The following is a 12,123-nucleotide window of genomic DNA, read 5'->3' as shown; positions in this document are numbered from 1 at the left end:
TGGTGTTTCTCTGTACATGGACTTCGGTCTAGTCTGGGGGAGCAGGGGCATGGAGCCGTCCTGAGAAGACAGAACGTTCTGGTGTCCTGTCCGTTTCTGCCTCAAACACCAACCACACACTCCATGTCCAACACTGAGATTTTTCTCCTACAAAAACAGACACTCCTTCAAACCCAAGTATCACTGCAGAAAAGAAACTTTCCAATGGAAACTTGGGAAGTAAGAGGAATGTACTATAGGTCCAAAGATTCATTTTTTGATTGGAGATTGGCTTGGGGTTAAAGTAGAAAGAGAAATTTGATGGCAATATGCTTCCTGAGAGTTCTTTTTTTTTTTTTTTTTTTTTTTTTTGGCAAAGAAAATAAAGACAACATGAAAAAGAAATATCTGACCAGCAGCATTTTTATCAGGAGTAACACAAACTTTTTTTTTTTTTTTTGGGGGGGGGGTCTTTGTGTGTGTGTGTGTGTGTGTGTGTGTGTGTGTGTGTGTGTGAGAAAGTAAGTGGGAAAGGAAAAATAACACTTTTTTTCCTCCAAACTGAAGTTTCTTCAATAGATCTGTTCTCTCTGCTCCTTTTTCTGTTACAGAATGACAAATTATTAGTTCACTGCAATTATCCGTTATCAGTTTGGTGGCTTTATTGCCACACCATTCTTTTATTAAAATGGTGTCAGTGAAACCAGTGTTTCTCACTGAAACGCATCAGCATTACCTAATTCTATTCCAAATCCTGGAAATCGCCTTATTTAGCAAAGAATTGATAAAAACAAAAATAAAAGTTTTAATAAAAATGGCTCTCAGGTCCTGTTTGCCTAGATAAGACTTTTTTTTTTTTTTTTTTTTTTTTTTTTTTTAGAGATAATGACTGCCGTGGTAATAAAGATACAAATTAAATAGTTCATGTCAGACTAGGAAATTTGCAAAGACAAATTCCTCAGTCACATGTCTATGATTTTTGCTACTGTTTCTCATTCCAATGACTACTTAGCACCCCCAGTTGCCTGGAGGGCTTTGACCCCTAAGTAGACAGCACCCTTTTCTTATTATTTTATTTTTGCCTATGATGTGACTCTGGCAAGATCGTGTACCCCTGCAGAGCAGGAGTTACAGCTTGTGCTGTTCTGGTAACCCCATGCGGTGGCAAGCACAGTACCAGACACAGAGTAGGTGCTCAATAAAGACCAGTTGCCTCAGGGGTACCTGCGTGGCTCAGTCGGTCAAGCCTCCGACTTTGGCTCAGGTCACAATTGCCCAGTTTGTGAGTTTGAGCCCCAAGTCGGGCTCAGTGCTGACAGCTCAGAGCCTGGAGCCTGCTTCGGATCCTGTGTCTCCCTCTCTCTCTCTGCCTGTGCCTGACTCATTCTCATTTTCATTTCCATTCTCTCTCTCAAAATAAGTAAACATTAAAAAAAATTTTTTTTAAATACCAGCTGCCTCATTACTGCTACCAGCGACTACTTAAAACTATGACAATGGCTTTGACAATAAATACAGGTGAGGAAAGGACAGGCTTACATAAGATGCCCTGTAAAAAAGCAAAGGACAGGAGCAGGAGAAGAAAATGATGGAACAGACTCGTGCACGTTTGCATCACGTATCAGGGTGAATTGGATTTCAGGAGTCTCAAGCAACACTCTTAAATGGTTAGCTTTCAAATAAGTATTTTGAGATGTGAATTCAGAGCTAAAAGAAATTCTTACAGTTTTCATCCTGGGCAATGCATTGTAAAGGGATCCCAAAGAAAGACGTATAGCTGTCATTGTACCACACCAGAAGCTCGGTACCCCTGGGAATATCTATACAGGCTCGGTAGAATATATTCGACCTATTCAAAACAAAAGAAAACCCAGCTTAGTAATAGGTAGGATTCAGGTGCCCCCCCCTCCACATTTTCATTGCCCCGAAAAAGTTCCGCCCGGCTCCATCTAAACAGTTTGTTTGCAATAAAATCTGCACCCACCTTATCATTCCCAGCAACCAATTACAGCCTCTACCCCGGTATAATAAACCCCTTACAGTTTATTTCCACAATGTCCCTCCACAGAACATCTCGGCTGAAGAGACACATACAGGGCTCAAGGGCTGGCATAAAGCCAGGGGCTCATTAAAAACAAAAAACAACAACAAAAAAAAACTCCATCTCAGATTAATGAGAAAATTCCATCTCTCGGCAAATTGTAGATATTGGTGCCTCACCTTCATCTATCAATTAATATTATTGATTTCCTTTTTGAAGGAAAAGCATTACACGTATTCTTGCAACTTGGCAATGGGAGTCCCCAAATCCGTAATAAAATTAAGCGGCTTTGTGATTTAAGGACGGAGGAAAGTAAAAATCTTCCCCATCGCCTATCTTCTCAAGTTTGACACAAGAGAAGAGAAAACCCCTCTTCCGGGGAAAAGGAATGGAAATTCATTAAATACAAGGGAGCACTTTACTCTGGCTGAAAGATTACCCTCTGAAATGACAGAGTGAAGGTACCAAGAAATAAACATTTTTTAAAACAGCTTTGGTACTGTAAAGAAAAACCTACGGATTAAAAAAAAAAAAATGAGGAGACCGTGACTGGTTTCCTCGATGAAGAATTGCTACAAATATTAGCCTCAAGTTCAAGATAAAAGTGTTTAGGGTTGGTGGGCCTTAAATTTAGCCTTTCTGTAAGGAATTGGCCGTGGCAGGGCAATTGGCTCCTTGTAGAACACTGCAGACATAAGGCAAATCCTTCTCCACATTTTTCATGGCAGTGAGATATGCACTTGTCAACATATTTTGTCACCACAAAGTGGCTCTTGGCAATAGGATCATAAAGATCAATAAAAAAAAAAGTGCAGATTCTCAATATTTTACTTGCAGCTGCAAAAATTTCATTTATCTTGTTATTTTCCTTACTTGCTGCCATTCTGTCTCACGAGGGCACTGCTAACTAAGCAGAATGTTTTTCCCAACATTCTATGAATATCTGACAAAAACTCCAGCCAGTTGTGCGGACCTCGCCACCCTGCCTCCCTCCGCATCTCCAAGAGCTGTGCATTTTATTAATTCTTTCCACTGCTACATAAAAAAATCAAAATTGGAGCCGAGCTATAAATCACCGGCATCTCCTAACTTGAGAAAAATTGAGTCGACTTTGTACTTCACCCTTGTAACATTTCATCTCTCGGTTTGGCTTCCCTTAAAATAAACACAGCGCCCGGCAAATGAATGTGCTAAAAACCAAATGACACACTTTGCCGCTGAAAGAACAGAACTGTTTTCAAGCAATGGGTGGTCTTCTGAGACACAGAGTAAGCCGAAAGGGAGGGGTGGGTAAAAAAAAAAAAAAAAAAAAAAAAAAAAAAAAAGTGTAAGGGTACACCGTTCCTTACAAGCGGGCAAAGCTTCCAAAACTCGCAGAAATCTCTGCATGTTGAAGCACATCAAAGGAATTTTTCCCTCTTCAGATAATATTTCCTTTGCTGACATGTATTTAGTATTGTGGTTGGATGACTCATAAAGATAGCCTCATGGCGTCCCAACGCAGTTGAAGCACAGCACACGCCAACAAACATTATTGTCAGCCTCAAAATAAAAACAAAACGTTCAGCTAAGGGTCAATCAATCAAGGGCGCTTTGAAGAAAATTCCATTTAGATATTACAAATCATAACAGAATGAATCTAAACCAGCTGACTTTTTGTGAAGAGGACGTTCATGTACAATAAAAATTAAGCTGGCTCTTCGGGGTCCAACTTTTCTATTTTCTTACTCTTGGACGTGGTCACTGGTGATGGATGCCAGTTTTTTAAATTGTGTTTTTGTAGTTCATTTTAGAAAGATCCGAAGTAATCGAAAACAGATCGGCAGAGAGATCTAGAAGGTGAAGCACTATCATGAAAGGCTAGCTGTAAAATCCACTTACTACTGACAGATAGGTAACTGCCTTACTCTTCAGGGGTTTCTTGTTTCCCCCAAATTCAGAATTTGCCTCAAGAGCTCCCCAGGTGCTCATTACGGAACCGGCCAGACTATCTCTTGCTGGAGGGACAAACCCAACCTTTACTAATTTTCTAGCTCCGGCTTTCATAAAAACTTCATGACAGAAAGGCGGCTGCAGTCAAGTAACCAAATACCGTCATGCACGGTTTCGTTGAAACCATTATTTAATGAAATATAACTGCCCAGGAAACCATGGCAGTGAGTCACATGCTGCCCAAATATGTTCCCTTTGAACTGGAGACCTTCGGAGAGCCAGCCAGATTTGTGCAGCCTTACACCTACGAGGGGTATAAGGCCCTTTTTTTTTTTTAAGCTTCATGTTTAAAAACTAAAAAAGAAAAAAAAAAAAGAAGGAGAAAGAAAATAAATAGCCACAGGCAAGAAGCCAAGTTGCAGAGTACAGGACCTTCTGCTTTGATGTGTCTGTGGTGCCTAATAAAGCTAACCAGTTGCTTCTGATTCTAAAGGGAACATGGCTGTTTATAACTGAGGTCATATATTTATACGGCACATGTTTTCGAGGGATTTTGAGGAAAGGGTTTTTCCCCCCCTCTCTGTGATCTGTTTTTGTGTTCCCATCTCCATTTCAGCCTTCTTTAGCACTAAGTGGAAATGCTTGACCAACAGGTGCACTGAGCGGATGTGGCAGGGCATCTGGGAATCCACCTTGCTTTTCTGCCCCTCCCATGCCCCTCCCCACCTTCCCCCCACCCCGCCCCAGCCACAGGCCTCCCAACGGGATTCTGGAAAATGAGGCTGGCTCCACTTTGGGTCTGTTACCCTTTGGGCTTTGCCCAAACTTCTCAGGGAACCGGGGGCTTCTCCACGTTCTGGAACCGCCTGATCACCCGACATGTATCTTGAATGGTCAAAGGGCCAAAGCCAAACACTCTGACACCTTTTAAGGGACCGGGATGGGTTATTCTGGCTCAGCCATGGCTGCTGAGCTGAAGAGTTCGGGAAAAGCAGCCTGGAGCAGGCTGAGAGTTAGTTCTTGGCCTCCCACGTCTCTGTGCAAATGACACTGTTTCCCGAGGGAGAAAGCCTAAAGACGGCAGGGTGCACGGGATCTGGGGCTGCATCTCTGAACTCCTATCTACACGCAGGCACACACCGGCTGTGGGGGAATCACCCCGCATCGGCAAGTTTTCCCAGCTCATTCAGGCGCTTGTGGATGTTCAGGCAGTGGTGTGGAAGTAACTGCACCACGTGCACCGAGTAAAAGAGGCCCCTCCGGGAGCATCTTTACTCCTGAACTCTCGGGATAGTGTGGTTGCAAGAACCAAGGAGATTCCAAAAACCTAGGAAAACAATTTCTGCCAGTCCTCACAGGGTTCTGCAGGACTCTGCAGGGTTTTAAAACCAGCAGCAAGCCTGAATTTGTACACGCAAGCCAAAGGGCTTCAGCTACGTTGAAGTGGTAAATCAAGGTACATACGTTACCTGTACTGAACTACTGTTAGATTCTGTTCTCCGCAGTGCCTTGCACATCGGATATACCTCATCCAGCTCGACTTACTAGGTTCCCCACCATCAATAAAGTGCTGTAGTGTTCCATCTTGGTCATATATCTAGAGAAGAGGTCAGAAGGTCAAGTAGTTAGAACGAATCATCAGCAATCATTTTCCCTGCTTCCCTTGGTGTCTTTATGCGTCGGCTGCAGAAATTTATGGCCTGTAGGTTCGCTAGAGCTTTATTGATGTTCGCAGAAACTCAACCGGAATAGCAGGAAAATATTTTTGGGTGATGCAAGTCGATCCCGTTTTTCTTATCAAGCCGATCTTCCCCTGTATTCAACATATTTCTGGTATCTCGAGGATGTGAGTGACCATGTTTCCCAAAGGATATTTAACCTATTTTGACAGGCTACTCCTAAGTAATGAGCTGCCGGATAAACAAAACAAGCTGAAGGGAGAGGCCACACTGACATGGCTGGAACATCCACACGAGAGGCCCCCGGGCTCAAACACGTAACTGTTCGAAGGCATTCGGGACGCAGTAACCGTCTGTTAGACGAGCCGGGCGACCCCGGGGAAGAAAGCAGGTGGAGTGTTATAGACGTGCAGAGAACTGGTTAAAACAAAACACAACAGGCTCTCATTCAGATGAAATAAAAGGACTCTCACCTCGCAGAGAATATGGGACTGCTGTTGTCAGCACCTGAAACTATTAGGGCAGCCATCAAAAAAGAGACCCTCAAGAAGAGAAAGGGGGGGCAGAGAATGACTATTTCTTAGGGATTGTAAATGTCTTAACTGAGGTTGGTCTACTAATGACTGCTTGAGGTCATTCTAAGCAACTCTTCTTTCAAGATCACATTCAAGGAGGGGGGCCTGGGCCATTTAGTCGATTAAGCGTCCAACTTCGGCTTAGGTCATGATCTTATATAGCTCGTGAGTTCGAGCCCCACATCAGGATGTCTGCTGTCAACACAGAGCCTGCTTGAGATCCTCTGTTCCCCTCTCTCTCTCTCCGCCCCCCTCACTTGCGCAGTCTCTCAAAAAATAAACATTAACAAAATTTTTCTTAAAGATCACATACAAGGAGGGGCACCTGGGTGGCTCAGTCGGTAAGGCGTCCGACTTCAGCTCAGGTCATGATCTCACGGTCCGTGAGTTTGAGCCCCGCGTCGGGCTCTGGGCTGATGGCTCAGAGCCTAGAGCCTGCTTCCGATTCTGTGTCTCCCTCTCTCTCTGCCCCTCCCCCGTTCATGCTGTCTCTCTCTCTGTCTCAAAAATAAATAAAAACGTTAAAAAAAATTTTTTTAAAAAGATCACATACAAGGAAACGAAATTTGTTTCAAACCAGGCAAGGACAATGGGACACAAAGTCTCATGCGTAACACTACCCAACCCAGCACAGGCAGAGTCTGAGCCGACCACAGAGGTCATCAGCTCCCACTTCCAGAAACCAGGTGAGCCCTGGGGAGCTTGGAGGATGCGGTCTCTGGAGGGGTGTGAGATTGGGGGCTTACATACATACAGCCATTCCAGAAGGGAATCCCAGTCCTAGGGGGCATCTGGGAAGCAAGGGGTGCAGTTCTCAGAAGGAACCATGATGCGACTGGTCCTTTGCAAATACAACAGTGATGGGATCCTGGTAACTGCTGAAGTGTTGCCCACAGCATCCTGGAAGTCATGTCGCTTACCCTCTCATCAGCCTTTTCCACTGCTCTCTTCCAAACACACATGGAGAACAAGTCTTACAGAGAGCCTCACTGGTTACATGAGACACTAAAATTAGTACAGTGATTCAGATTAATTTAGCTCAGCATTTCTGTGCTGGGGGCCAAAGGGCTTAGTGATGACAGTTTCTTTTATTATCTCTAGTCATTTTAAAACAGATGACTTGTTTTTTTTGGTTTTTGGGTTTTGTTGCTGTTGTTGTTTTTGCTCATTTGTCTCCACCCCCAACCTCTCCACTAACTCCCCCACCCCTCAAAGACAAGACATCAGTCTGATGGAGGCAACTGCTGGAGAAGCTTTGGGTAGCGCAGCAGGGCGATCGCAACTGATAATCAATGTCGCCTGAGAAGAATAAAGAGACTCCTGGATTATATTATAGTTAAGATTAATGACTTCTTGCAATTCCTAGTTTGAAGATGAGGGCAAGGGAATGGAATCATTTCATGAGGTAGATGTATCTGCTCCCTGAACCACCTAAAGACAGACTTTGCATTTAGGTTAGATCCCACTGTATTATGTGGCGGTGGTTTCTGCTTTCCTTTTTAGGAAACTGGTTCCGAGATGCAAAGTCTCAACCGTGACTCTGCTGTTGACAACCCGTGGGACGCTGAACAAAGCCATTAGTTCCTCAGACACGAATGTTTACCTAAAATGGAGCCAGAAATGTTGACGACCCAGCCCCTCTGCCCTATCCTTTCCCCCATGAACAAACTTCCCTTGAGAGCTGCGAGTGAAAACAATTATGAAGCGTTTTGAGGAGGACAATTCTCCTTGGTGCTTCTAGCCCATTTCATCAGCAGCACATGAAACTCTAGTATTTATATGTAATGGGTGCCACCTTGGACGCTGGCTCATCTGAACACCAGGCACAAGCCAGTCAGTCTTGAAAATGGGTAAAAAAAAGTTTCTCCCTATACTCTTGTTTTAGCAAAAATCCCCCCAAGTTAAATATAGTGTGACTACAGGAATCCTATCATTTTTGCCTGCTTGATTGGAACTGCTACTTGCCTTGAGGGGAAAAGTAGGTGGCTATTTGTCAGGCTTTTTCCCAACATCACACAACGTAGCATATGACATGAGGCTGTGCCTCCCCGGCTTCCGCTAATACTGACTTTACGCTAATTCAAATGGAAAAGTGACGAAAATCGCAGGTACTTTGTTAGGTCCCATAGCTATGCCCCCAGAGTTGAGGAAACTCATTCGACCTTGATGTTGTTCTCTCCCTCGGCCCCCAGTGCCCAGCCATCACCCAACGGAGTTGAACTTGCCTCCTACATGCTTTCCAAGAACGGTCTCTCTCTCTCTCCACCGTCACCATCATCACCCTGAGTCACCTTCCTCGTGCACTATACCACAGTCCTCAATGACACCATCTGTTTCACCTAAGTCCCCCCAAAATAAATGTCATAACTATGTCACATCATAACAACATATATTCACAGCACGTGGCTTTTCCTCAAGGGGGCTCATCATAAGAAGACCAGTGCCTCCTCATCCTGGTTCGTGGTCCCCAAACAAAGTTTTTAGAGGGGCCGAAAACGTATGCCTGTATACTTGGCTCAAGATCATCCTGGACCCCTTCTGGTCTGTGATGTTAAATGTGAACATTTATCTTTTTTTTTTTTTTTGTAAGGTTTTTAAAAAAGTCTTTGTTTTGAGGGGGGAAGGGGCAGGGAGAGAGAGAATCTCCAAGCAGGTTCCACACTGTCAGCGGAGAGTCCAATGCGGGGCTCAAAGAAACCAACTGTGAGATCATGACCTGAGCCGAACTCAAGTCAGATGCTTAACTGACTGAGCCACCCAGGCGCCCCCCCCCCCCAAGAGTTCACATTTAAACTCAGTGTTTCTACAACAAGAAACAATGGGCCAGAAGGCACTGACACCTATTTCTGTTCATTCCTCGAGTAGAAGGGGAATCCAAGCGGGAAAACGAAGATACCCAAATGTGAGCACTGAGCAGGAACTAAGAAAAGCCCTAGGTACTCACTTGGGCCCTATCATCACCATCCATCATCAGTTCAACTTTGTTTCCATTTAAGAGCTCAGGTGTTTTTTGTTGTTGTTGTTCTTGTTGTTTAAAGGACGCACTATGTGCAAAATTCTGCATGTAACCAAACTATACAAGGACAGTGAGCCTATATCCATCTACTGTATCAGGCAGGGCCCAACTTTCTTTTTCCAAGACAGAAGGAACTAAAAACAAAAATAATATAAAAACAGGGAGGGGGACAAAACAAAAGAGACTCATAAATATGGAGAACAAACTGAGGCTGGCTGGAGGGGTTGTGGAAGGGGAGAATGGGCTAAATGGGTAAAAGGCATTAAGGAATCTACTGAAATCATTGCTTCACTATATACTAATTTGGAAGTAAATTTTAACAAATAAAAAATAAAGTTAAATCAAAAGAAAAAAAGGCAGAAGGAACTAGAAGTGAAGAAATGTTTCAACAAGTTTCAAGCTAGAGCAACAATTCCAAGTTCAAGAAGGTGTTCTTGGACATTGCATTAACATCTATATTTGTGGGACAGTAAAATGAAAATTTAGATACTTGTAGGTCTAAAAAAAAACCTAAGGAATGTAAGGATATCAATTAATGCTGATACCGACATTTATTTTGTTTTCATGTCCTTTCAAAAGAAACCATGCATAAAGTGTTTAGACAATCCTCTCAAGATCTATGAAAATGTCAACAAGGTCAAAAATTCTGTTCATTCCAATAGTGAGAATGAAGTTAAGAGAGTGAAATTTATATTAAGGGAAAGACTCATTCTGGAAGAACACTTGAATAAAGCAGAGTGTTTTGTTTTGTTTTGTTTTAACATTTATTCATTTTGGAGAGACAAAGAGACAGAGCATGAGTGGGGAAAGGCCAGAAACAAAGGGAGACACAGAATCCGAAGCAGGCTCCAGGCTCTGAGCTGTCAGCACAGAGCCCGATGTGGGGCTCGAACTCATCAACAATGAGATCATGACCTGAGCTGAAGACGGATGCTTAACCGACTGAGCCACCCAGGTGCCCCAATGAAGCATAGTTTTGCTTTAACCTATGCACATTATTCTGAATGAGTATGAATAACCAAAGTTTTAATGTTTGCTCTGTTCTTTTTAACACTTATTTTTACTGTTTTGAGAGAGAGAGAGAGATTGACAGAGCATGTGCAGGGGAAGAAGACAGAGAGAGAGAGGGAGACACAGAATCTAAAACAGGCTCCAGGCTCTGAGCTGTCAGCAGAGAGCCTGCCATGGGGCTTGAACCCACGAACTGAGAGATCATGACCTGAGCCAAAGTCAGATGCTCAACGGACTAAGCCAGCCAGATGCCCCATGCTCTGTTCTAAGGAAGTCAAACCAATAACCGTGTGGAAGTGGAGGAAATACATGTAAAACACACACACACACACACACACACACACACACACACACACACAGGATACTTGGTGGGAACTGAAGTAAAATTTTCAAGTAGAAAACTCTCCAAACTATACCAAGTGTATATCTGGCATATTGGTTTTAGAAAGGTAGCTCCAGCTTTGCTGAAAATGAGTATAAGACAGCACAGTCATATTGGAAAACACTCTGGCAATATTGAAATAAAGCTGATGATGTGTAAATCCTATGACTCAGCAATATCACACTAGGAAATTACCCCACTGAAATCCCAGTGCTCCAGGAGACAAGTCCAAGGGCATTCACTGTAGCACTGTTTGTAATAGTAAATAATAAGAAATAATGGAAATACCCTTTATCAGAAAAACAAACTGTGCTTTAATTACCCAATAAAATAGTACAAAACACTTAAAGGAAATGAATTAGATATGTTTGCATTCAGATCTAGTTGATATGGATAAGTATCAAAAACAGAGAGTTGAGGGGCACCTGGGTTGCTCAGTCAGTTGAGTGCCCAAGTCTTGAGTTTGGATCAGGTCATGATCCCAGGGATTGTAGGATCAAGTCCTGCATCGGGTTCTGCACTGGGCATTGACCCTGCTTTAGAGTCTGAGTCTGTCTCTCTCTCTCTCTAATAAAAATACAGAGGCACCTGGGTGGCTCAGTTGGCTAAGTGTCTTCAGCTCAGGTCATGATCTTGCAGTTCATGAGTTCGAGCCCCGCATGGGGCTCTGTGCTGATAGCTCACAGCCTGGAGCCTGCTTTGGATTCTGTGTCTCCCTCTCTCTCTGCTCCTCCCCTGCTCCCACTCTTTCTCATAAATAAATATAAGATAAAAAACAGTAACAAAGAAAGATTGAGGAAAAACAGGCTGCAGATTGATACACATGATACTGTTTTTTAACATTTCAAAATATACAACACTCAGTAGCATACTTTAAGAAAACATATACTGCAATATACAAGTAGTGAGAGCTAAAGATACATACAGTAAAATTCTGAAAAGGTTCACCGGAGGGGTTCCTGATAACTTTATGAGAGCACTGGCCTTGGGGAAAAAGGAATGGAGGTAAAATAAGGGGAATTTACCTGAAAAGTTTCATTTTTCTTAAAAAAAAAAATCTGAAGCCAATATGGCAAAATCTTAACACTTACTTTTTTGCTGGCCCACATACTGGCATTTCTATATTATACTTTACGCTTTTCTGATTCTTTTCCAAAAAATCAGAGAGAGAAAAATAAATGAAAACCTAGGCATTCATTGCTTTGTAGTTGGGTGTTTGCATGTGTTGTTAAAATAGAGAAGCTGACTATATTACCCAAGGTTAAAACGTTATCTGTGTTATCTTCCTAGGAAAATGTTTGGAGTATGTACGACTATGTCAACAGCCCCTGATTTCTTCTGTGATCCTTGGTGTTGCTATTTTAAAACCATTATTTTTGGTCTGTGCTTTCTCTTTTCTCTTTTATCAATGCAACTGGAGAGATAAGCAAGGGTGAACGCTAATTCTTACCTTTTTAAGGGGATTTTTGCAGTTTTCAGTCCAGTAATATTTACTGGGATGCCACACA

General features: G+C 42.9%; 1 protein-coding gene across 2 annotated transcripts in view; it reads right to left on the bottom strand.

The window, feature by feature from the left end:
• PRDM6 (PR/SET domain 6) overlaps nt 1-12,123 on the bottom strand; it is a 106,565-nt gene that overhangs the window by 28,329 nt on the left and 66,113 nt on the right. For both annotated transcript variants that reach the window (XM_042982815.1, XM_042982823.1), the window contains 2 exons: nt 5,422-5,549; nt 1,704-1,828 (listed from right to left, as the gene is read on the bottom strand). In XM_042982815.1, the coding sequence (XP_042838749.1) occupies nt 1,704-1,828; nt 5,422-5,549 (253 nt within the window). The remainder of the gene's footprint in view (nt 1-1,703; nt 1,829-5,421; nt 5,550-12,123) is intronic.

The sequence above is a fragment of the Panthera tigris genome, chromosome A1 (assembly GCF_018350195.1).
Source record: "Panthera tigris isolate Pti1 chromosome A1, P.tigris_Pti1_mat1.1, whole genome shotgun sequence".
Taxonomy (NCBI): domain Eukaryota; kingdom Metazoa; phylum Chordata; class Mammalia; order Carnivora; family Felidae; genus Panthera; species Panthera tigris.
Note: the sequence above shows the minus strand (reverse complement) of the source record. Positions and strands in the feature narration are given on the sequence as shown.